Source organism: Xiphias gladius, chromosome 8 (genome assembly GCF_016859285.1).
Source record: "Xiphias gladius isolate SHS-SW01 ecotype Sanya breed wild chromosome 8, ASM1685928v1, whole genome shotgun sequence".
NCBI classification, from domain to species: Eukaryota; Metazoa; Chordata; class Actinopteri; order Istiophoriformes; family Xiphiidae; genus Xiphias; species Xiphias gladius.
In genome coordinates this window covers 24,667,319-24,692,105 of record NC_053407.1, presented here as the reverse complement: position 1 = coordinate 24,692,105, position 24,787 = coordinate 24,667,319, and the positions used below count along the sequence as shown (strand labels likewise).

At 42.9% G+C, this 24,787-nt stretch overlaps 1 protein-coding gene across 4 annotated transcripts; it reads right to left on the bottom strand.

Moving 5' to 3' along the window:
* Window positions 1–1,994: 1,994 nt before the first annotated feature.
* sin3aa (SIN3 transcription regulator family member Aa) lies at window positions 1,995–23,982 on the bottom strand. Of its 4 annotated transcripts, none has more exons than XM_040133140.1 (21): window positions 19,399–19,640; window positions 16,646–16,862; window positions 16,120–16,302; window positions 15,384–15,490; window positions 14,500–14,794; window positions 14,074–14,322; window positions 13,695–13,847; window positions 13,233–13,388; window positions 13,006–13,092; window positions 12,548–12,666; window positions 12,232–12,442; window positions 11,696–11,812; window positions 11,183–11,421; window positions 10,509–10,692; window positions 9,682–10,258; window positions 9,189–9,358; window positions 8,922–9,095; window positions 7,073–7,165; window positions 6,489–6,583; window positions 6,058–6,250; window positions 1,995–4,616 (listed from the first exon to the last, which is right to left on the bottom strand). In XM_040133140.1, the coding sequence occupies exons 2-21, from the start codon at window positions 16,829–16,831 to the stop codon at window positions 4,386–4,388; spliced, it is 3,819 nt and encodes a 1,272-aa protein (XP_039989074.1). In that variant the 5' UTR covers window positions 16,832–16,862; window positions 19,399–19,640; the 3' UTR covers window positions 1,995–4,385. The 4 variants fall into 4 exon arrangements, with proteins under 4 accessions (XP_039989074.1, XP_039989073.1, XP_039989070.1 ...); XM_040133139.1 differs by lacking the exon at window positions 19,399–19,640 and adding an exon at window positions 23,962–23,982 and having other exon boundaries at window positions 2,011–4,616; window positions 13,006–13,095; XM_040133136.1 differs by having other exon boundaries at window positions 2,011–4,616; window positions 13,006–13,095; window positions 19,399–19,639.
* Between the last annotated feature and the right edge of the window lie 805 nt (window positions 23,983–24,787).

Sequence of the window (24,787 nt, the reverse complement as noted above, 5' to 3'; positions counted from 1 at the left end):
GTGTACGCCGAGGAAGTAATCACGCAGAAGAGCTTTGGGGGGAAAAAAAAAAAAAAAACCCCTCCACTCCCCCTCAGCTGGTGCTGCCTTTGAGGAACTCATTGTTAGCGCTGCCAGTGGGAGGCATGGAGGGCTCTGCTGGCGTGTAGCGGCCGCTCTCCTCATCAGGGCCTCAGCTCCGCGCCGGCCAAGTGGGTAAAGGGCGTATGTCTTTGATTGGATGTGTTTTGTTCGGGGTCTGAAAGGTACAGGTGCAGTAAGTGGGGTGAAGTTTGGCTTTGGGACATGTTGTGTGTCTCTCTTCTCTTTACCCTCACTGTACAGCATGTGCGACCAGCCACAGGAGGCATGCTGGAGTCTGGCCAGTTGCCCCGTCGTATTCACTTTTTGCATCACCAAGCAATCGTCCCACCATCAGATCTGAATCTCACGCAAAAGCTGCCAAGAAATGTTTGTCTCTTGATGGACTTTCTCCAAGACATCATCTGAGCTCTCCTAATGTCTCGAGGAATACCAATGTCTTTCAATTTCAGAGCCTTTTCAACTCATGTATTAATAATTGATTCGTAAAGAATGAAGTACGAAAAGAGTTTGGCATGTTAAAATAATAACCACATTGGTTTAGAACAGTTCAGCTCCAAATTTGCATCACACAGTGTTACCCAGAGTTCGCTTTTACCAGTTTCTGCACTAGTGAAAATATGCATCAGTGTTTGCCATTTTGCATTATTGGGTCGTGGAGAAAAAAAAAAAAAAAAAATGTAAATGAGAAACCACTGAGGGAATATTCTACAGTCATTTTCAAGTCTTTTACAGTAGATATACGGGAGTTAATTGATCAGCCATCCAATGTGTAGACCTGATGACAGAACTTGTAAAAACTGCTCCAAAACTAATTTTGGCCTGTTAGCAGGATATCGAAATCTAACCAGAAAATCAAAACATCAATTTTTGCTATAATATTACTAAAGTCAATTAAATGATTTGTTGATTATCAAGCAAAAATGCCAAAACAATTGCTGATTTGTGCTTTTTAAATGTGAGGATTTGCTACTTTTCTTTCTTTAACTTTATTGTAAACTGGATACTAGTGGGTTTTGGACTGTTGGTCATACACCATAAGCTATTTGAAGATCACCTTTTCACGCACTGAACAATTGAAAAATTAACCAATGTAAACTCATTAATGAAAACAGAAATGAGTATCAGTCCTAATGCAAATGAACAACTACTTTCTGGAGTCTACTGCTTCTGGACATCTTTTATAGGTGAAGGCCATGAAAACGGACTCTGGTCCAACAATGTCAGAGGGAAGACACCAGACAATCTTCAGCCATGATGACAAGGGAAGGATTACACATACACTTAATCGGGTAGTTCATAATCTGTAAAGACCATAAAGCTGCGACGAACTCGAGTCCTTTTGTGTCTCCATTCATCTTCAAGGGAGCAAATTGATCATCTATGTAAAAAAACAATCCTGCCTGTGCAAGATGCAAGGAGCTCTTTGTGTTGGCGGACGGTGTGAGGGCTCCCTCTGCAGGATTTGAAAAGGAAAAGACCACATCTGTACCCAGCAACACTTGCTAATGCACGTTTTGTTTTTTTTATCCACTCCGCCTCTAAATGAATAGATTTTGGAAATGAGACCAGGCTTCCTGCAGGGTTCACAGAATTAAATTTAAGACTTCTTTGAAGATCTTTTAAATATCACAGACAGCAATTTTAATACCCGTTTCATGATCAAAGTATGAAGGCATGACAGAAAACCAGTAGCAATGCGATCGCCTAGAATTATTTGTTTTCTATTATTTACTGCGAACCAGCAGTAATATAACAATAATTCCTAATTATATAATAAATTCAATTCTGCCAAACAAGCAGCAAAAATGGATGGATGAACGTGTCCATTATGAGTTAATGTGCTTCCTCTCTGGCTACTGTAGTTAGTGATAGCCACGGCGTTTGCTACAGGGCTGATGGTGCTGAAACTCCACAAAAAAGGAATGAACATCCTCCTGCGCACACAGTCCACTGTTGCTGCAATGCTACTTTTAGTTTTAAAGTGTGTAGATATGCAAATTTTCAGGACCTTCGTAAATTAAATTGAAGACTTTAATTGAAGTGATTTTAACTGATTTACTGACTGATTTTAGTGCTTTTTAAGACTTTTCAAGAACTGCAGAAAACCTAGAAAGGAACGCAAGATTGCGGCTTTAAGCATTTCATAAAAAGCGCAAGTATTCCAAGGATGTTCCACAGTTAGTACATTATACAGTCAGCATACTGTGTATATGGAGAAACGGACTTTGGAGCTGGTGTTGGTATATGGTTACTGGTGGTTTCTTTTTCCTGTGGGAATCGTTCTGTGTGAAACTACTTCTCAGACTGCACGGACAGATTATAATCAATCCAGTTGTTTGGATGTGAATCAGGCCTGTTTGCTTCTTGTAGTCTAAAGTCACAGGAAGTAGGATTTAAAACTGTATCTGACAAGAAAATCAAGTCTAATTTGTGCATATTTATGGTGTGGAATAAAAGGGGAGTGAGTATTTGACATGAGGTAAACAGAAACGATTCTCCTTCAGCCTTCCTGCCAGGTCGATGTAACGTAAATAATGGAAGGTAACAGATGAAAGTGTGAAAAAAAAAATTACTCATAAACTCCACAAAGGGCTCCGTGGGCTACAAATGTCGTTTTTATTATTACTTTAAATAATGTCTAAATAAAGGGACTAAAGACATGCTCGTGTGACTTCTTCCATTATCAAAAATACGGTGTGGGGTGATGTTTGCAGCAGAAATCTATCCAGGGAGGGAAGCGTGCATTACAAGGTGAGACGGTTGTGGAGTCCATCGAACTGAAGGCTGAACTTTGAAAAGAGTCCCACCATCACCACGGACGGTGTCGGTTGTCAAAAGGGGGGCAATGATTTTTTTTTTTTTTTTTTTTTTTTTTTTTAAACCAACCAAATGTCACATTCAGAAGAAAAAAAATGTTAATTTTCATTTATATAAAAACTGAAAGACCTGGATACATTTCTACTTTTCCACATGTTTTTACTACAGAAATTAAAAAGAAAAAGACATAAAGGAACACACAAAGGGGGGAAAACAGCTATTTTTTATAATCAACTCCCTTTGGTAAAAACTGTAATAAATGGTCTTGCATTTGTCTTTTTCATATACATACTAACTTTAGCCATTTATCACTAAAGTCCACAGTAACCTTGGAAAGTATTACTAGCACAACAACACATATTGTCATAAAAAGTCTGAGACTATATACAGTGTATTTACAATGTGAGCGGCATGTGGACAGTCCTCCCAGAATGAGACGTGTGTGTGTGTGTGTGTGTGTGTGTGTGTGTGTCTGTGTGTGTGTGTGTGTGTGTGTGTACACAAGCTGGTGTATTGGCGGAGGGCATTTTAAAAAAGGTTGACCTCCAGGGCGGCGAGGATCATTTGTGTTAATAGAACTATATATAATATATATACACAACACATACACTGGAATACATGTCAGTATCTGACATTCACAAGCTATACAATTTTACAGTCTGAGACCAAACAGTGTTGTGAGGCTATTTTCTTTCTCTTTCTTACATTAGATGCAACAGTGCTTTTTGATGTTAACCCAACAATACCGTTTGGAGCTCAGGCACAGTTTTTAATAATGCTGCCATGTGTTTTGGAAAAGGAAATGTAACCCTCTTTCCGTCTAGTCATAGGTAAATAATTGTGATTTGGCCTCAACGCAGGAATGTCTGAACCAGATCTCTCAGACTTTATTGAGCTCCCTCCAAACCTTCAATCTGGGAAACAAAACTATTTGAAATGACATTTTCCTCTTCTTAATAAGTGCACTTGTCCACCATATTGTTTTCCATTGATACTGTAGAATACACACTATCATAAAGAAATCCCTGTATGACTGATTTTGACGGAGCCTTTACTCTGATGGCTTGAGACAAAAATGGTCAGTCGAAAGCTAAATCGAAGCTCAGTTGTGATAAAGTACAAAAAGCACCACACTCTGTCTCTCTCAGGCTCACTGTTACTAAGCCCTGACAAAAAGCTCAGGGAACTTTGTTTGAGATGTGGCTCTGAGTGCTGGTAAGAGCTCAGGTCTGCGACTGGAACATGACGATTCCTAAGTTTTGGCACCAAAGGCCCTGTGAAAAAATGGGCCCAGCTAAAAACGCTGGTAAAATCAGTAATCCTGCCGCCCCGGGTGCAACATACACGGTAGCTAGCTTAATTGTGCTCCCATGTCTGCCTTAAAAACACATTGATGAGCCCTCGTCCCTACCTCTACTCCTGACCTGTTTGACTTCAGACCAAAAACACCCCCAGAAATCAGTCTCTCTCCCGTTTCTCCTCGGCTACGGCGCCTTGCCCGGCGTGCCGTATTTGACGCGGTACTTGTTGATGTTCATGAAGTGTAGGACCTCGGGCTGGCGGGTGGTGGTGCAAGGTAATAAGCCGTCGCGCCCTTCGCCCATCAGCCACTTATTGGTCTCGGCGCTCATGTCACGGGTGACGTGCTCCTTGACCCACGCCTCCACCCAGGCCTGGAAGCGTTTGTGCAGCCGTGTGCTCACCCTCTCGTGTGACTGAGGAAAAGCATACATTTTGTTATAAAGCTTGGCGGGTAGAGATTACATTAACGCTGCCATGGTTACAGACTTGACTCTCAAGTCACTGCAGATGTAAATAAAATCAAATCTTCGAGCTGAACTGAGAACAGTTCATCGTTAGTATCGCTGACTGAATCAGTTGCTTTTCGCATTAGAGCTCGCCTCACTGGTGACCGAAAGCAAATTCAGCTGTCAACTCAGCCTTGATATAATGTCTAGATTTGTTTCCCAAATATTTTTTAAAAACACTGTAGCTGCTTTCCGTCGCCCAGGAGCAGCCAACATTTGTCCGTAAATCAGTCAGACAAGCAGCTTTAACTGTGCAGCCTGCTTTCAGTTGTTTGGGCTGGCTTTGGTTCGGCTGCCTCAGTCTGTGCTGAGGGCTGAGATGAATCTGAGCTCTGATTACACTGACTACTAATCTTTTCATCACTTGCTCTGTCAGTCGCTATTTCTGACTGAACAAAAAAAATAAAAAATAAAAAAATGGAAGAGCCAGGAAGCGAGTTGCTTTCCGTGAGTTGTCAAGTCATTAGCTGCAGCATAACTGAATATTAAGGGTTTTAATATGTTGATTTTGGTATTTATTGCTCATTTGTACCATTTTTATGTGTTTGACAATGTCACAAAATTAAGTTAATATAAATGTCACCTCATGTTTTAATGTGGTGAAATGTTATTAAAAACACACAATGGACAATGAAGAGAACAAATATTGCGGCACCGTTGGCCTAAGAGCCCTAATTCCGAACTTAACTAATCTGTTTAAATCAGAAACAGACTGAACTTACTGCACTAAAGCGCTGAAGAGAGTCGGAACACGCACTGTAACGTCACAGTGTTGTTATTATCGCTAATAGAATGATCACTTACTGCTGTGTGTGTTTTGAACTCTTACAAAACTACAGTTTACAAGTCCGAGCCGAAAGAAATAATTTTGGTCGTTTGAAGCGATGCTTTGCTTGCTTTGAAAAAAGTAAATTCAAAGCCAATGGAAAAGCCCTGAACTTTTAACCGTTGTTCTCCGTCACTCGATTCAACATTTGAGTTTCTATAGTGGCGGATGTGACTGGGTTTTATGTCTGATTCAGATGTAAAATGATCACTGCATGTGCTTACAGTGTTTGTGGTCAGGTAGAGCTGCGTGGTTTGATGTTTGAAAAGTTCATTTTGAATGCCCATTTAAATCGTGTCAAGGATCTTTGGGAAACCTAAACATTTTACTACCAAAATCTATTCTGGACTGTGAATTTAAATTAAAAAGGTAAATAGATCTTAATGCAGACCAAATCTCAGAGACCAAATAGAGGCAGCACCCTCAGGTTCACACCTTTAAATCAATGAGTAAGTAAGGGGGAAACACATTGAGCATAGTTACTGAGTAGAACTTATGAAGGCACAGGGTGCCATGAATTACCTGGTGAGCTCGCAGCAGGGCAGTGCGTCGGTACATGTAATCCTCAGACTTGAAGACGTAGACCATCTTGTAAGAGTTGAGCTTGAACATGCACTCCATTTTCTCTTTTTCCAGGGATTTCTTGCCGCCCTCGCAGGCCTCCTTGTCCAGCTGCTCTCGGCCCTTCTGGTACTTCCTGATCCGTCTCAGATTCCTGGTTACGAGCGCAGAGACAGACGTAATTAGAGTGACTAATGAGATCCAGCAGTAAGGTGTCAGAACGAATCGATTAGAGTTCATTTAATCAAAAGGACTCGTGTTCGACTTCTGCATCTGACTGAACATTACCTTTATTTTTTTCCCCTCCACCTAGGGAAATAAAACTACATTCCTAGTTCAAAAAACGGAATTGCTGCAAATCTGATGTCAAATGACCTGATGTGACAACTTACCTGGGAAGAAAAACTGGCTTCTGAGCAAGGTGCTCCCTCAACTCAGGTGTGGTCGAATCTGGGTTTAAGTAGCGTCCAACATAATCCGACCAACGCTGCACATTCAAAACAAGAACAAAAAAGGTTTAAGATGCAGATAAAGTATATAAAAATGACTACTAGCACCAGTATTACCGAAAGGCTGGCAACATATCCTTGAGAAGTGGACCCTCTTACTAGACAAAATGTAACAACCATGACAACTTTTATTTGCATTTATTTGCTGTATATTATATATGAAGATAATACTCAAAATCATCATTCCCTGCCATCCAACATCAGTGTGGGACTTTATTCCCAGCCAAAAGCCAAAATATATTGGAATTTGCCATTTTGGCAGGTTACTGGCCATCACAAAGGCCTTATTTGGTTAAAAAAAAAAAATCTTTACTGACTTGTAAAATAATTAAAATGGCCAAGTGTATTTTTAAATTATTGTTTGGCTTGTGGATAAATAATTTACTTTACAGACTTTACCCAGCCCCTTTGCTCTGGGGCCAAACCTCACAATCGAGAGCCTTCGAGGGGGATTATGGCTTTCTTACCTCAGCCTCCATGGGCTCGTCCGAGTTCTCCTCCTCCGTGTCGAGCAGCTCCACTGTGAGTTGCACCTGCGCTCTGTTTCTCAAAAACATCACCTGAGAAATCGACAGAAAACATAGCAGCTGTGAGACTGAAATTAATTCAGAGCGTGAAAGGCAAACATGATGTCAGGATGTCCTGAGGGCTTGAGGGGCTGGGGTGCCAACCAGGCAGCTGCAGTATTTCAGACTGGAATCCAGGATCCTTGTTGTAAATCATGCAGTCTCTAACAGTTTTTCCCTTTTAATTCTAGTTCTTATGCTCATGCTGCTTTATTTTTTAACTTAATAAATGTAAAGGTAAAAATAAAACAAAAACAAACAACTAAGAGGAAATAATAATAAAAGAAGTAAAGAGATATTCATTGCTTAATTTCAGATGTTGAAAGCTGCATTTTGTGGATCATCCCTGGCTTCTTTTTTTTCTATCCAGATACGGTGAAAACACTAGCCTGGAGTTAAATTTTAATACAACTGTCACTCCATGGGGATCTAGGTGTGAGTAATCTTTTTCAAAACTGAATCTGTGATTTCTTTCTTGAAAAACCTGGATAAACTGGAAATTTGCTTGGGGGTAGCAGGTGGCCTTAAGCTGCTTTTTTCCCCCTTTAGCCAGGGGACAAAGAAAAATGTCTGCCACTGGTGAGTAAAGCTCTCTCTTAACAGACCCCCTGCACGGCACTGCCTGTATTTCACTCACAGCTTTTGATTTGTGACAAAAGTGGAGAAGTGTGCAGATTTATTGGCGGTGAAAAATCCTGAGAACAGAATTTAAGTTTTGAGAAATCACCAGGGTTTAGGTTATTGTGGGTGGGACTCTGTTCTCTGCAGCCATGTGGAAAACTGATCGTTTTAAGTACTTCTCCTTAAAGGACCTGCGTTATATATTTTGTTGAGTTGTGTAGCTACATTATCCCACATTTCCAGTGATTTTCAAACCTTGAGAAATCTGTCCTTTTAATCAAGGTAACGGTCCGTTTCATTTGGTCGCCTGTCAATGGCGTCATATTGACAAGTGCTCAAAATGGACTTTTTATCCAGTTTTAAGCCACATGTTTACGATATACTTTTTAGATCCTAATTGTTTTTAACTATATGTTTAAGCCGGTTGAAGGATTTTAGTCATCGGACGTATGGATCTTAAGTTATAAGAGAATCAGCTGGTGACAGTTCGGCTCCCAGCCCCTCAGAGATCTCCTGTGTCAGCGCAGACAAACATTGATTTTTAAACGTGAAGCTGCTTTGATCGTTGTTGTTACTGGTTTCAATCACCTGGTCCATTTGTTTTTGAGAAGGATGAGACCTCTGCGGCTAATTCAGTTCCCGAATAAGAATTTCCAAATGTCCAGCTAATCGGTTATCGGAGAAACAGGCTGAGCAAATGTTAGCTGCAGCTCGGCTCGCAGCACCTCCGGGAAAATTTTTAACGTGAAACTGGTTTATTCAGTGTTTTTACCGGTTTTAATCATTTAATTCGTTTGTTTTGGAGAGGAGGCCTCTGCGGATAATTCGGCTCCTGGTAAAAAACCTCCCCAATGATCAACATTGAAGGAATCTGAACCGGGAGAAGCTGACTGCAATGATGGTGAAGACAACAACTCCCATGATCCCATGTTACTTCACAAATGTCACCAAACTCTGTCTTTTATTATTGATTTGATTGAGAGACGCCCGCAGCAGAAAATTACAAAGTGTTTGCTTAAATGAACTAATCCCCATATTTTTAAAAAGTCTGCACGATGTTTCATCTTCCATAATCATATGGCACCATCTCCCCAGTTTTCCAGTGACAGCAGCAACCTTGTGTATTTACCTTGAAGCAGTTCTCGTCAGACATGAGCTGCTCGGCCTTCCGCTGGTAGATGGCCTCTGCGGAGCTCCTCGAAGACTGGGTGGACATGGTTCCTCCGCTGGCCCCGTTGGCGCTCTCTGCCAGGTAGAGGTCTGTTACTTGGACGCAGATCTCGTCGCTCACAATGTTTTGGAGCTGGATGGAGGGAAACATTGGGTGTTTGACTGGAAAACAAGGAGCACAACAACTCTCAGGAATTTGTAGCTGAGAGAAAACAGAAATTCTTACCTGGCGGACGATGCTTTGGATGAGCTTGTCCATTGTAAAGGCAATGTAAGCGTGGATGGTGAACATTTCCCTCAGTGAGTCCTCGTATTGAGAAGCCTCCATATTTCCGTCCAGCAGATTCCTAACCATCTCCAAGAAGGCTGAGTAGTAATCTTCCACCTCAATGTCCACTAGACAGAAGATATATTAACAAAAGTCAGATGACTAAGTGGATCAACATGCGACAGAAAGAGCGGCGACATTTCAAACAGACCAACTTTGGCAGCAGTTTTATTTTCCAAGTCTAGGTGATTTCTCTGTTTCAAAATCCAGCACAGTTAAGTACAGTTTTCATTTATTTATCAATTTTTGTTTATTTGTGTGATTTATTCGTTTAATCATCAGTTTCAATAAAACCATTGATTTCCGTCTCTTGTTCTGTCCATTGATTGCAACAAGCCCACAACGTAGAAAATTAGTAAAAATGCATTAGGGTCTGTCTGTAGTTACTCACTGGGCTCCTTCAGTCTCAGCTGGATGGCTGGATTGTCGTTCTTCTCCTTCTTGAGTCCCAGGACTTCCCTCTCCCAGTCTCGTTCTCGGACCTCCTCTTCGATCTGCCGCTCCGCCTGCCCGTACAGCCTCAGCAGACGCGAGCACAACGTTTGGTGCAGTCGCAGAAAGATGTACCAGTTGTTGTTGACATAGAAGAGGTTGTAGGCATCATCGCAACCACGCAGCTTCTGCGCCGCCGTGTTGCTGAACAGCAGCTTGGACTTGGAGGGGCTCCCGCTGCTGGGGACGCCGTTGTGCTTTTTCGAAGCTCCTTCCTCCAGATCCATCTCCTCTTCTTCCTCTTCCTCCTCTACGTCAGAGAGCTCGCCCCGCTGAGAGAACAGCATGTCGGGGATGAAGTGGTAGATGATCTGTTTGATCTTGTATTTGTCCTCCTTCTGAATGCCTGTCTGCCGCTTGACATGGTGGATGATGAGTGCTGCTGCGTCCTCCAGGATTTGACTGTCCTCGTAGGCCAGTGTCAGGTGGGGGCCTGTGGGTGGGGTGGCATTTTCCTCAGAGGCCTGCTCCTGGCGCTGCGGAGCAAAAATTATTCAATGTGGCATTTTGGACGCAAAGAATGTATGATTTTGTTTTGAGTTTGAAACTGATGTGAAGGTCTCGTGTGATTTCTGTTTATTTCTATTTAGTTTCCTAAAGCCGTTCACGTTATATAAAAACCTGACATGATAACACTGGCCAAACGCTACTGATACAACTTGGCAAATTTAGGTTTTAGTCCATATTTTGTGTTTCTGCTGGTACCGTCCTTCTTTTGTCTTTTACCTCATCATAGATGCTTTCGATTTCATTCAGCAAGGACTTGGATCGAAGCACTTTGGTGTCGTTCTGTTTGAAGTTGATGCCTTGATGGTCGAGAGACTTGAGGTAATACTTCTCGTTCTGCTCCCTCCAGATCTTGTTGAAGCCTCGTTGGGCTTCCCGCCACTCTTCCTCCTTTGTCTTTAATCTGGTTAGGACAGAAGTGAAAGTCAAGAAATGTACACACTCAAGTCTCTGAATGACTTCGCATCATCACAGTATGCAAACATCTGCTGCACTATTATGCGTTTCAGGCAGCAGTACGAACTACGTACTACCAGAGGAATGACTTCTCTTAAATCTTTTTGCAGCAATGGAGCGTGTAGTCTATAAAAGCACATATTAATTCTCAGGAGCCATTTTTAAATCCACCACTAAAACATAATATTGCCTTTTCCTCTCCTGTGTGGATTAGTGGGTTTATAAATTGCGGTTCATAACCTCAGTCTGGGCCCAACAGAAGCTGGTGTACACACATGTACTGCACTATGTAAACAGAGAGTCTGTGAGTCCCACATCTTTAAGTACCAGAGCCGTCTCTCAACAGAACAAAAAACAGCTTTATGTTGATTTGCAGTTTTTTCCACAAACATAAATCAGTTTAGGTAACATCGATCAGGCCTTGGTTTGACACACACCTCTTTAACACGATGGGGACAGAAACTGCAGGGTTTTTCTTCAGGCCGTCGATGATGTCGGGTGCTTTGTCCCCATATATCCTCTGGATGGCCTTGCGGTGCACGACCTCCGAGGAGCCGCCCAGAGTGTTGTCCAGGCGGAACTTAGCCTGCTCCTCGGCAGACATGCGGGACAACTTCCGCTGAACTGTCTCCAGGACTCTGATGGTGGCCAAGTTGGTTTCCAGTACTACATCCAACTGTCGGGAGGAAAACTTTATATCAGAAAGCTCATAATGTTTTTTGAATTTCAAATATTCATGTCTTCTACAGTTTACCACTGAACTATTTTTCTCTCTAGGAAATCAAAAGTCTTTGTTTAGGGATGTTTTTATTGCCAAGATGAGACAGAAATAAATACAAGAAAAGGGAAATGAAATTGGAAAAAAAAAATAAAATGTTTATTTATCATGGGATATCACCCCTGTGGTGACATCAACAGACGAGCTGTAAAGGTTTAATATCCCTGCTCACCTCGAAGCGTTCATCCTCGCATCTGTAGATATGCTCCTCATACTGAGTCTTCTTGGAGCTGACAAACGTGGAGTCCTCAGACCAGGAGGGGAAGGAGACCCAGGTGTCATTTAAGACCTGGACACAGCAAAAACAGACACTGTCAACTTTAAGGTCCCCTTTCTTTACAATATGGAGGTGAAGTCAAACGATGCCAATGAGAATGAGATGTTTTTAGAATTTAAGGGTATTTTCATATCATCTCTGCTTATTGATGTAAAAATCTTTAAAAAAAAGTATTAAATTCCTAGTTCGTCTGTTTGACGTTATCTTGCATTTTTTCGTGCACATTTCCTCCAACAAAAACTCCTCTTTGCAATACCGAAACTTCAATGTATGATGTATTAACCTGTGTTTTTCAATTATTTTCTATAGTCGTCAGGAATAAGATTAGTGGAGTTCATTTGTCATAAGATTTATAGCAAAAACAGGGAAATGATGAAGCACTAATCACAATAATGCAGTTCCCCATTTTTTCTTAAACCGTCCCCTCTCACCTCTTTACAAAGCGGAGTTCTGCCAGTGCATTTGGGCTGCTGGTAGCTTTTGGGCAGGGCTCTGTAACTGGAGCCTAGTCTCTTACAGGAAGCATAATCGATCTCCATGGCGATACCCTCGGTGGCCCGTTCCTTAGGGTATGTTTCGATGTGGGACATTTCCCGATATCCCAGGAAGTTTTTAAACCAGTTGAACAGCTCAGGGAATTTTCTGAATTAAGTTAAAAAAAAAAAAAAAAAAAACATGAAAGATATACAGTACATACTGTATGCTCTGGAAACGCTCTTATCTCATGTGCTTAATGAGACAACTCACCCTAAAAAGGGCAGCACCAGCTGCACCAGTTCAGCCCTGGAGATCACCTCCTGGTTAAAGATGACCAGACACCGCAGGAAGTTGTCGTAGGCCTCTGCACTTCGCAAGGCTTTGCGCACCTGGGATGAGAAATTTTTTTTACAAACTGTTAATGTCAGGTCCTAACCGGAGGTACATAAAATCTGCCGAACTCTCTAGCAACTCTTACATCCTTGAGTATTTCAGTATTTTTTGGGAATAAAAAATATAGTGAACTGCACTTCAGAGGAACACGTGGTGAAACAATCAAAATTAAAAGCAAAGTGACTGTCTGAAGTTGAGGGGAATATTCAGCCTTTGAATTGATTTCAAATGCTACCTGCATGACTTTGTGATTTCCTCCTTTTATTTCCTTAGTTGGATCTTCAACTAAACAAAAAATGTATTTCAGCTAAAACCGCAACATATTACCAACTTACCTTCTCAAAGAACAGAGATTCTGTGCCGACTCCATGCTTGCTGGCTTCTGCCACTGAGGAATCTTTCAAATTCATTAACTTGGGCTTCTTCTGTAGCATTACCGAAATAGTAACGAGAGGACATAGGTACAATAATTACAAAACAATTCAACAAAGGCAGATGTGAAACAGGGAAAAAGAAAGGAAACGGGAGTTGACTATAGCATCAGCAGTATGTGAGTAGTCACCTTGACGGGTTGTGTGGTCCCTGGGGTTGGATGTCGACGGATCTGGCAGCCGTTCTGATTGGGCCTCTGTTTGTTGTTGAGCTGCAGTTTCTTGGCGGTACCACCGTGGTCGTTCCGTACGGACTCTGCCTTCTCAGCTGTGGTCTTATTTAACAGCTGTAAAGAATATACAGTACTGGTAAGACTTGGGGTACTTGAATATGATCTCTGAACACATACAACAGGACTACAGCTGCTACCACTGCTGGAGAAGAACAGAAAATTACCTATTAATATAATATGTCAACAAAGTATTTAAATAAGATCATTTAAAAGAGCACATAGCAATAATTGGGACATATCTGAACTATTATTCGAAGCTGATTTGAGTAAGGAAATTTTAACTCCATATTTGAAGTTACTTCTAGTACATCTGCACTGAAACAACGAGAAAGGTCTACTTATTATCAGGACTCTGCTTACCACCGAACTGTTGGCGTCAGGTAGAAATTGTCCAAATTCTGAGAGCAGGTCCTCTTGGTTCTTGAAGAGCCTGGCCACCTGAGCGTACACCTCCTGCTCCGTCAGAGCCGGTGTGTAGTTCCCTCCGGCTTCCTTAGCATTACGCTGCTCCTTCTGTAGTGGACGAGCACAAGATTTACTGTAACGTCAGCAATATGAGAGGTTACAGTGCCCTCGCCCTAATTTTAAAACGGCACTTCCAGATTGTGTTTTAACCGAAACTGCATCTTAAAGCAACATTTTATTTTATTTTATTATTGCGCTATGGAAAAATTAAATTTTTAGGCCACAAAAATACTTTAAAGTATCACTATGGGGGGTTTCAGTTTGAGCCGCTGACCTGGTACGTGTGGAGGATCTCCAGGAAGGCTTTGTAAATGTCGGGCTGGCCCTGGAAGCGGTTCTTGATCTTGTTGACGTAGTTGATGGCGTGGTTGAACTCCACAGGCTGGTTATTCTGCATGGGTGGACCGGCGGGGGTCCCGCTGAGTGGTGGGTGGAGCTGCATGGGCGGGGAGCGGGGAGATGTGTATGCAGGGATGGACGGATTGCTCTGGCTGCTCGGGGTCAAGGCCTGGGGCTGAGGAGGCTAAAACATGGAAGGTTTTAGGGGTATTTAATCAGATACTGTACCGCAAAAAGCCTTTTTTTTTTTTGAAAACCAGCTCCACAACCTCTCCGTGGACAGGGGAATAAAATTAATTTTTTGCTTTTACAATTTGGCTGGTGTCCATCATTCATTTCCCACTTTGCATTTGGTACTCACCTTGCTCATCTTGGCAGGGGTAGGCTGTGTTACAAGGGGCTGAGCAGTGGTGGTTGTTGCAGATGGAAGCTGCGCTTGGTGCTGGGTAGCTGCTCCTGTTATGGGGATGTTTTGGACCGAAATGCCATGTGGGGTGATGTGGTGAATCTGACCGGGTGTTGTCACATTGACCAGGTCATTGGTCTGGACTTCGATTTTGTAGCCCGGTGGCAGGAAGGTGTTGAAGCCCATGATGAGGTCGGGGTGACCTTTGAAAAGCTGTGACACCCTGCTGATCACCCCTGGAGTGTCGATGCTAGAAACAGAAAAACAGACAGAATGAATTCAAATCCAAGTTAGCTGTCACACCCTGATGGGATGGGATATGAATTCAGAAGCCCTCAACGTTGTGAGGCATTAAGAGTTTTAACAAACCGAGAGCAGCTGCTAACCTCTGAACTTTAGATTATTCTGAAGAAGCCTAGTTTTATACAACAGCTGTGACAGAGATAATCGACTGGTTGTTCTCAGCAAATGGGAACTGTGAAAATAGGCTTTTTAAAAAAAATTTATTTTTATGGACGCAAAAACAGAAAAACAAAAAAACAACACAACACTTTTTTCAAAAAGATCGTTCTGCTTAGAGTACGCTGCTGTATCTCGCAAAAAAAGAGTGGGATTTGTAGCCTAATGTACAGAATATCAAATGTTAGTTTATGCCTCAGCTTCTGTAAGCCATTGACAAGCTAATTATATTAGTACTTCATCATGGAAATAAGAGGTGCCGTGACACTGAGAGTATGAACAGAACAGAGTAGTATTTCACTACTCATGTAGTGAAATACCTTAACAGGAACCTTGGGGGTGCTACCCAATGATTCTGTAAATTAAAACGGTGTCCTCACCTTTGGGACTTGAACTCTTTCATTATATCCAAAAAGTCGTTGTAGACCTGAGGCTGGTTGCCAAACTGCAGCTTCACTTGGTCCAAGTAAGACAAAGCATCTTCCACCTTAGAGAGAGGGAAAGGGCAGAGTCAACATCATCCGTTTCAATGTTTTTCTTTTCCATTCATTTTTGAAAGAAGTGCCCCGTTCTTATATTAAAACACCAAATATTCTTACGGTAAGAAACATCAAAAATAGCAGCTAGTTGTTTTTTTTTGACTAAGACAAATCAACAATGGCCAATTGCTCCACCATTGCATTTTGAAACCTTGGCAGACACTGGGAATAAAGCAGTACGTTAACTGGAATTTAACCCAGGTCTTAAACTGTTAATTGCAAGTTCTCTACTCCAATATGCTAAATGCTTCGCCGCAAACCATGATGAACCATATGAGTGGCTGGATACAACGAAGGTATCTTAGTAAGTAAGTCAACTAGGGTAAATGGGAAAATCTGATGTGAATAGAGTGACCCAACCGTTTAACATAACAGGAAATGTGTTCAAACTACCAGCAACCAAACAATGCACTAAACATTTCATGGGCTAAAAAAAGAATACAAAAATTTCCCAAAAACCTCTAGTAATGTCTGTCTATTTATTTTCACCAACTTTGGCCTGAAACATCCTTAACATTTTCAGGTTTTCCATGGGATGTGGCAACTGAGCCTGTCAAAATAAAAGTGGCAGACTAACCTTGAGCCTCTGAAACTGCTGCTGGCCCTGTGCTGAGGCTTGTGGAGCAGCCGTATGGCCGTGTCCTGACATCACTGGGGGCCCATGGGATTGGACTGCTGGGTTGTGGTGGTGGGAACCACCATGGACGGCTGGGCTCGGGGTGTGCCCATGCCCGCCACTGTTTGGGGCCACTGTGGGAACCTGGGGAAAGCAGAGAAACTTTCAAAAATCCTTTCATATTTTAAACAGTATCTGAATGATATCTGATGACTGGTATTTTGTCATGATAAAGAAGAATTATTTAAATCCCCACATACAAGAAATGTAGAGCAATTTATCTTTATAAAAAGTGAGACATGCTGACAGCTTACAAAAGAAAAAAAAACAAAGCTCTGTGGCTGACACGCACCAAAGACTGACAGGGGTTTAAATGACAGCCTGAGTTATGGGTGACAAGTGAATTGAAACTGCTACATCTGACCTAGTTCTAACTCAAAAACAGCTCGAGCTTAAAACAAATCTACACTGGACAAAGAGAGTATACCTGGTATCCCTGGGGGACGGAATACTGGACGCCTGCTGTGGGCTGCATGTTGTCAGACACCGCCTCATACACAGCTGGGGCTGGAGCAGGGGCCAGGACACGATGCTGGAAAGCCTCCGCGTTGCCAGCGAGGCGCCGCTGCTGGGACGCAAAAACCGTTTCCTGATCCTCCAGTCGCCGCTTCATTATGAACTCATACTCGTGAAAGCTGAGAGACCTGGGAAGAAAGAGCAGCATATGGACCCTATTTAACACTGGCAGAACTCTGTCAAGTTATCAGAATCCATTAAATCAGACCCTCGAATTCATTCAATAAATTGTTAAGGAACATATGGCAGTTTTTTTTCACGTTCAATGGTGAATTTATGGATACACACAGCGCCAGCCACTTCTGTTGTTTGGCTGAGGAAGAAAATTACTGCATGCTGTAGCCACTGACCATGGATCTAACAAAACATCCAATGCTTTTAGCAGCACAAAGAAGCCGAGCGGTTTACAGTGGTCAATGACTTGGGACTGTAGTGATTAATTACCATGTGATAGCACATACCAGTTGTAGTTTGTGTAATACTTCTGGGGTGTTTCTTTTTCAGGAACGACGACAAAGTTTCACCGACAGGAGTTCCACTCTGTGCGTGTCATTGCATACTGAAGTGTCTGATTACACTTTTGTTTAAACTTGCCAATGTCCTAGGCCTCTCCGACAAACGTCAAGCCCAGAACTGTATACACGAGAGATGTGCTCATCAGCCTCAAACCTGAAGCTCCATCCTATTGCATACGTGACAACAGAGCGGCTATGTCACCATGGGACTGTTGCAGATGTGGTGGGGTGACAGTATTAAAACAAGAAAACTTTGTGTATGTGCAAGGCAGAGCTGAAGGTAACAATCGTTTAATCCAGTACTTGTTTGACAGAAAATTATTTAATTGTTTAAGTAATTTTTAATTACAAACGCCAAAAATTCTCTGGTTACAGCTTTTAAACTGTGACGATATGCTGCTTTTCTTTGTCTTATGTGACATAAATCTCATGTGACATAAATTGAATACCTTTGAGTTCTGGGCTGTGGACTGGACACGGCGACGTGAACACATCATCTTGGGCTTTAGGAAACTGTGGTGGGCATTTTCCACCACTGTGACATTTTATAGACCAAATGACGAATCAAGTTAATCAAGAAAATTTGTTACGTTACAACCCTGGGAGAGAGGAAATTTGAAATATAAGGGTATGTTTAGGGAAACGTACAGGGCACAGCACCTTCCGACAATGAGGCACTACCTTTGTTCCTTTTCTAGATTGACTGTTGTTTTGCTTTGTGTATTTTTGATTGTATATCTGTTTGCACCTCCAAAAAACGGATTTTCTTCTCCGGATACTAACTAAATATTAATAATTACACCATCAATACCCTGCATGTTCTCATCTAACATCAGATCAACATTTTTTCCATTATATCTCCAAGAAAGGAAACCATTTCTATCCAAAAATTAGTTCACATAGGGGGTTGAACCTAACACTCTTGGTCAACATCCAGCTAACTGTGAGTAAACCTGCACTTGTGCCGCTTTGGGCTTAAGGACTTGTTGACAGCAGCTCCAAATGAATTTTAGATGAGCTTTGAAGAATCAAAAAAAAAAAAAAAAAACCAAAACAAATACTCCTCCTTGTTTCAAATCCTCAACAATCCAATTTTGGATGAGACAGTTATTGATGTACGAAGAACAGGGCCCAGATCAAAACATAATGACGAATGATCATACTTTAAGGGGTTATCATTTGACAAGCTTTAATAGTGTTTTTCGGGTAAGCAAGCCAACAGTAATAATTTACTTATAATCCTAATGACGGAAAATGTCGCAAATTTTGAATTTCCAGTCTTTCAAAAACAGCTCCAGATATTCCGGTCTTGGGTACTTAATCCACTATTACCATCACTTCTACACCCCTGCCCCTTTATCTAATGCAAGACTGTATTTAACTACACTCAAAACAACTTTAGGTCGATATATGATAAAGAATGGGAGCGTACGGCACAAAGCACCACTGCACAATATATGGAGGCTACCTCGCTCTTCGCGGCAACGTCCAAAAGGAAGTGAAGCCGCAGTATTTATAGACATATCAGCTTCGCTCGGTATAGTAATGTTTCAGTTAACGTTCAGTCAAATACAGCTATGTCTACTACATGCTAACAGCCGTTAGCCGACCATCCCCTTTACGGCCTAGCGACACAAGCACCGACCTCGAGTTACAGCACGACGCTTCCTCCACGCCCGCCATTTAGAGCGTGGCGCAGGAGGGTAGCAAATTACACTCCGTTTCAAGCAGGTAAGCGGTAAAAGTTGCTGACTTGCCAGCCGCCTGGTTGCCTAACCCAGCCTGGAAGCATTTTTTTAAGTGCTTATTTCAATAACTCCACCTGGAACTTGACTTGTCGACAGGGGTTGTGGGCTGCCAGTTAGCTGCTAGCTAATGTAAACAACATGGGTAGCCCGACACCGAGTACACTTCGCGGCTAGCAGGGAAGCACATGCGCGCTGTGCATTACCGATCTAGCTCGCTGTTGCTGAAGCATCTTTAGCAGGAATTAACTATCGATTTACTAGACTGCTCGCGCTGGGTCCCGCTAAGAGCGAGCGACCAGCAAAGAGGCGTCGATCTCCCGTGCGGTTTACTTAAAACATCTGCTAATGGTAGGTAGACAGCTAGCTGTGTTAGCTTGCTGAATGAATTCGGCTGAACTCACCCCCTCTCCTAAAACAGCGAGCTGAAGTTCGTGGATGATGCTTTGATAATCCGTTAGTTGTGGGTTAACCGCAAGGCCTCGGGCTGGAGAAGGTACAGAAGCGGACGTATAGGTGAAAAGCAAACTTATCGGTGGCGTGTGATTTAAAATAAACAATTCAAGCTGTGGGCTGCAAAGTGAAAATCTCCCCGAGCGCAGTTAGTATGAGGAGGCGTGGCTTTCGGGCACAAGCCCGCCCCCCGACGCAGGCTATTGGTCAGTTCGTTCAGAGGATACGTAGAAGGGCGGGGAGGAAGACGCGGGTTGTGGATTTTAGCTTTTCCATTTTGATTAGAGGCGCGACAATGCCAGCAGTGAATACGGTCCACATTGTATTATACTGTATATACATATCTATATATATATATATAAAATCGGGGCGAGGTGCCGGATTAATCTCCGAGGGGGCCCCTACAGACCCCTATTATAGGCCACATGCCACTTTACTTAGTTCCCCAGTTTCCCCCAGGCAGCCCGAGCCCAACCAGTACTCTAAAGATGAACTGACTCGAGTGATCAACTGACTAGTTGGTTAACAGAAAATGAATTAGCCAAAAATCCTAAAGCTTACTGCCAACAGAATTTCATATACCTTTTTAAATGCCCTATTCTCTGACTTCTAGTTCAAACAGAGACAAATTTTTGTTTTTAGCATACAAACTTCTATTTTGTTTTGCATTTTTATCATGTATAAGTATAGGTAATCGAATTTTGATGATTACATTATAATGATTTCTCAATAACCTGTATATTCTCATCTAAAATCATAATCATAAGATTGTTTCATTAAATCTTCAAGACAGCGAGCCATTTGTATGTGAAAATGACTTCACATGTGGGATTGACCGACCCCCACAGCCCTGCAGGCAGACTACTGTGAAACATGTTGGTCACGATCCAGCTAACTGTCAGTAAGCCTGCACTTTTGCAGGTTTGGCCTTAAGGATTTAAGACGACAGCTCCAGATGAAGTTTGAACCAGCGCTGAAGAACTAAAAAAACTCCGGACTCATGAGAAAAACATCAGCATTCTAATCTGGATAGGCCAGTTCTTCATGTATGAAGTTCTTCATGTATGAAGAACTGGACCCAGATCAAAACACAATGATAAAGTTATCTTAATTTCAGAAGTTATTATTTGAGAGGCTCTGATATTGTTTTCGGTGTAAGAAATAGTCTGTCAAATTATTCAGCCAACAGTAATAGTTTAATTATAATCCTAATAATGTATAATTTCACAAATTTTTAATATGAGAAATTTAAAAAACTTTAAACGGGCAACAGCTTCTCAAATCTGAATGTTTGCTTTTGCTCTGTGAAAGTGTTCTCAACATCTGTACGCGCAGTATTCCTTTCTCAGTGTAGTTGGGACCAGAGTAAAATGGCTTTCCACCTTTGTCTTATGCCTGGCGTCTAGTGAAAATCTCAAAATCTGTGACAGAGATAATGTTTTGTACTGCTGTAAAACCTCATAGGGAAATTCTCACAGTAATTATAGTATGTTGAGGGGAAAAACATTGCTTGAAATATGCTCATATTTTAAATTGGTCATACTTTCTTAAATACTGGACAAGAAAAGAATCTCCCACTTAAAGTTTTCTTTCAGTGTATTTATTCAACAATTTTTTGGACTGACTGAGATATTATTTGTAATTCAGTTGCTATATGAGTTGGTAAATATCATATTTTCAAAGCAGTATGGTCATATCCCAAGCCAGGCTCATTTTTTTTGTGGGCAGATCTTAAAAATGTTGTGCATGCAAAAGACAGCCTAAAAATATCTCAGAACTTGCAGACATCTGCAGGAAGAGTGGGTGAAAATTCCTAGATTCCTAGAGAATAGAAAGTCTCTCAGCTGTCTAGAAAAGTTCATGAAATAAAAAGTAACAGTGCACTAACATCTGCTAAAAAAGTCTAGTTATTATTGTCTGTTTGCTTTTATGTCTCTTTCACTTCAGAAAAAAAATCAACAAAATTTTTCATGTGTATGCAAAAAATAATTTTGTATGCAAAAGTTTTCCCAGGGGTGCCCAAACCTTTGCATACAACTGTAAACATGGTAAGCAATAGTGTGTGAACTGTGCACATTTAATATGCACGTTAAAACTTGAGTGGAAAAAGACACTTTTTGAACTCCCTATGGGGCAACCACAGCGTGACATGCCTCTTCCCCCAGTACACGCAAACACACGCCAGAGTAATAGCCAATAATAATAATAATAATAATAATAATAATATGGCTTAAATGAGCATTCTATGACATTCATTATATCCCTTATTTATCTCTGCTCATTCAATAATGAACACTGAACAAATACTGTCCACTTGAACTTTTAAAACCATGACCCCGACTGTGATTTTTTTGTATTTTATATATATAGGGACTCTTCCTAGTTTCCATCAAGCACAGTGTAAACAGCACACTATAGATAGTAACTTCACAATATATTGCACAAAAACACTGTTTTATTTATGAGCTTAATATAAACTAAAATAATAAAAAGGTATTAAAACTAAATTTTGACACAGGGTTCCTCTACAAGACAGGATCACAAGATTGCGTAATGATGCACCGCGCTTTAGTTGTGCAATTTCCCAAAGATAAATTCAGGGAATCGGTCTACCGAAAAGTATCGGGGGACATTTGGGGTCCCGGGGCTGTTTTCCACCTTACCCAGCTGGCAATCCCGCCCTGTGCATACTACATACCTGTACATACGTGTGTTTATATATAGATTCACTATATGGTTATTTGCAACGCGTATCTACGCAACAAACCGCCTTGCCATACCAATACAACATAACATAGAGTAGAGCTGCATCAATTAGTCGATTAGTCGATCACCAGACAAATAGTCTAATTATTTTCATAACTGATTAATTGTCTTAGTCGTTTTTTCAGCAAAAATGCAAAACATTTGCTGGTTGCAGCTTCTCTGGTGGGAAGGTTTCCTGATTTTCTCTGTTTTAGACATCATAGTAAACTGAATAACTTCGTGTTCGTACAAATTTCGTAACGCATCTATCGATCGATCGATCGGATGCACTGAGCTCCATCTACGGAACTAGCCACTTCCTGGAGTTGGGCAACACGTGACTTTGTAGGAGGGAGTCTGCCTTTGCACTTGTGCCCCTCCTCTTTGAGGAGACGGCAGCCAATCACCGCACAGAACCGTCCTTACAAATCCCCAAAAGGTGGAACTTCCAAAATAAACCATCGCCCACGACAGGCGGAGCTGCTGCAGCACCATCCCGGGATTCCTCCTTCCAGCAACGGCAGAGGGTTCAGCAGCGACCGTGGGCTGCAGAGCACACACACACACACACACACCCCTCTACTGTCCCGACTGGTTTTCCCTACATTATCGCGTTCATCTTTGCAAAAGACATGCGCTCCAGACCGAACCCAGCGTTTGTTCCAAAAAAAAAGCAACAACAACAACAACAACAAAAACCCGCCTCCAAACGGGCAATATAAGAGTATCCCTCGGCTGCTTTACGAGACATTTTTTTTTTCAAGTTTCGTCCAAACGCACGCAAGACAACGCGCTGCAGGCTGCGGAGATCCCCACAACACCGAACCACACGGTTGGGAGGACCCGCTCGCCCCCCGCACTCGGCGTCGCTCGACGTGGGTATTTTTTTTTTTTTTTTTGCAGGCTGCACTTTCCAAACAAAAGGGCTCACCGGGCAAAAACAGATCATCTGCTAAGTGACGCTTCGCTTTTGCGCCGGTGGACACGGCGAAGCGAGGGGGGGGGGGCAGGGGGCCGGGGGGGGACCCTTGGCGGCTATAACGCCGCTTATTTTCCTTGGCGGCAAGTGGCGATCCGGTTTGCCCTTACCCAACAATGCCAAAGTCAAACGAAACGGGGAACTACGGCGTCTCTGCGTGGAAACATCGGCGCGGCGGAGCCACGCCATTCTCCGCGCTCCCGAACAACGCAGCCGACGGCGGCCCCATTTTCCTCCCGCAGAGCGGGGCGACTCCGCGCCTCCGACACATCGTATTCTTTGTCGACTTCAATAAAAAAAAAAAGGAAAAAAACAAATGTCTAACCTGTCTCACCACAACAACTCCCTCCCCCTAACGATCCGTTTGCAAGCGAGCGTTTCGTGCTCGCACCACGACGCCGCAGACGAAGTGTTTCGACTCCCAGACAGCGGGGTGCCTCAGATCACCCCCGCGCAGCCCCCCCCCCGGGGGAGGGGGGGACTGTTTACCGGCCTGCGGAGTCTGCCATCTACTACCTTATGTTTTTGTTTTTGTTTTTGTTTTTTCGCTATTCCGACGCCGTGTACGACCATACAACAGCCGCCCCCCCCCAGCTCTCTCTCTCTCTCCTTCTCTCTCTCTCTCTCTCTGTCCCTCTCTCTCTCTCTCTCCCTCTCTCCTTTCAATTCATTTCAGGACACAAAAGGCGCGACCGACCGCGAAACGCCTCCCCGCTCGAAGCAAACACCGTTCACTCAATCTGGCAGCGACGCTGAAAATATTATTTAGTTTAACCCAGCTGTTACATACCCAGGAAAAAGACTCCTTACTCCGGATTCGTGTTTCTAACAAAATAGTTGGAGACGCCCCCCTCCGTCGGCATTGGCGCACACTACGATCCACGTCACTTTGTTTTGAATATCGCCCGCTAAAAACCGAGGCGGCGTCACCGAAGCGGCGAAAGCCTGCGTGGGCAGGCCCGTCCTCCAAAGCCCGGAGCCGTTTACGCCGGAGCTTGTAGGGGGGGGGCACCCGGAGCGCCGGCGCGGAAGCAACGGAGCACCTTCACGCGAGCGCCCGCACTTCATTCCCGCCCGCTTCGGAGGGGGGGTGGGGGTCCTCTCCACGGCGTTCACCGGCTGCACTGTGCAGACTCAAGATTCCACGCACCAAACACATGGCCGGCAGATTAAATATTAAACGTCTTTATTGTGAGGCAGCGCGGAGGAGCCCCCCCCCCATCCCCGCTCCCGGCCGGCTGCCACGTTACGATGCTGCTCACGCGTCGATGTGTCAATGAAAGCGGTGACGAGCCAAGAGGGAGGAGGAGGAGGAGGAGGAGGAAGAGGAGGAGGACAGGCTGGACAGGGTCGACTCAGGATGCTGAGGACTTTTGCTTGCGGTGCTTGACGCGAGGCTGCAGCTTATTATGTTTCCTTCGTTGACTTTAAGTGAACGTTTGAACCCAGGACCCGTAGCAGTGTTTTTTCTTATGATGAACCAGTATCACTGGTTTCACTTCTCGGGAGATGATCTGAGAACGTCGTCCACCACAGTTTTTTGTCGGGTTTTTTTTTTTTTTTTGAATCTGCAACACGCCGCCCCACTCGGAAAAAATAGGACAAATGCCCGACGT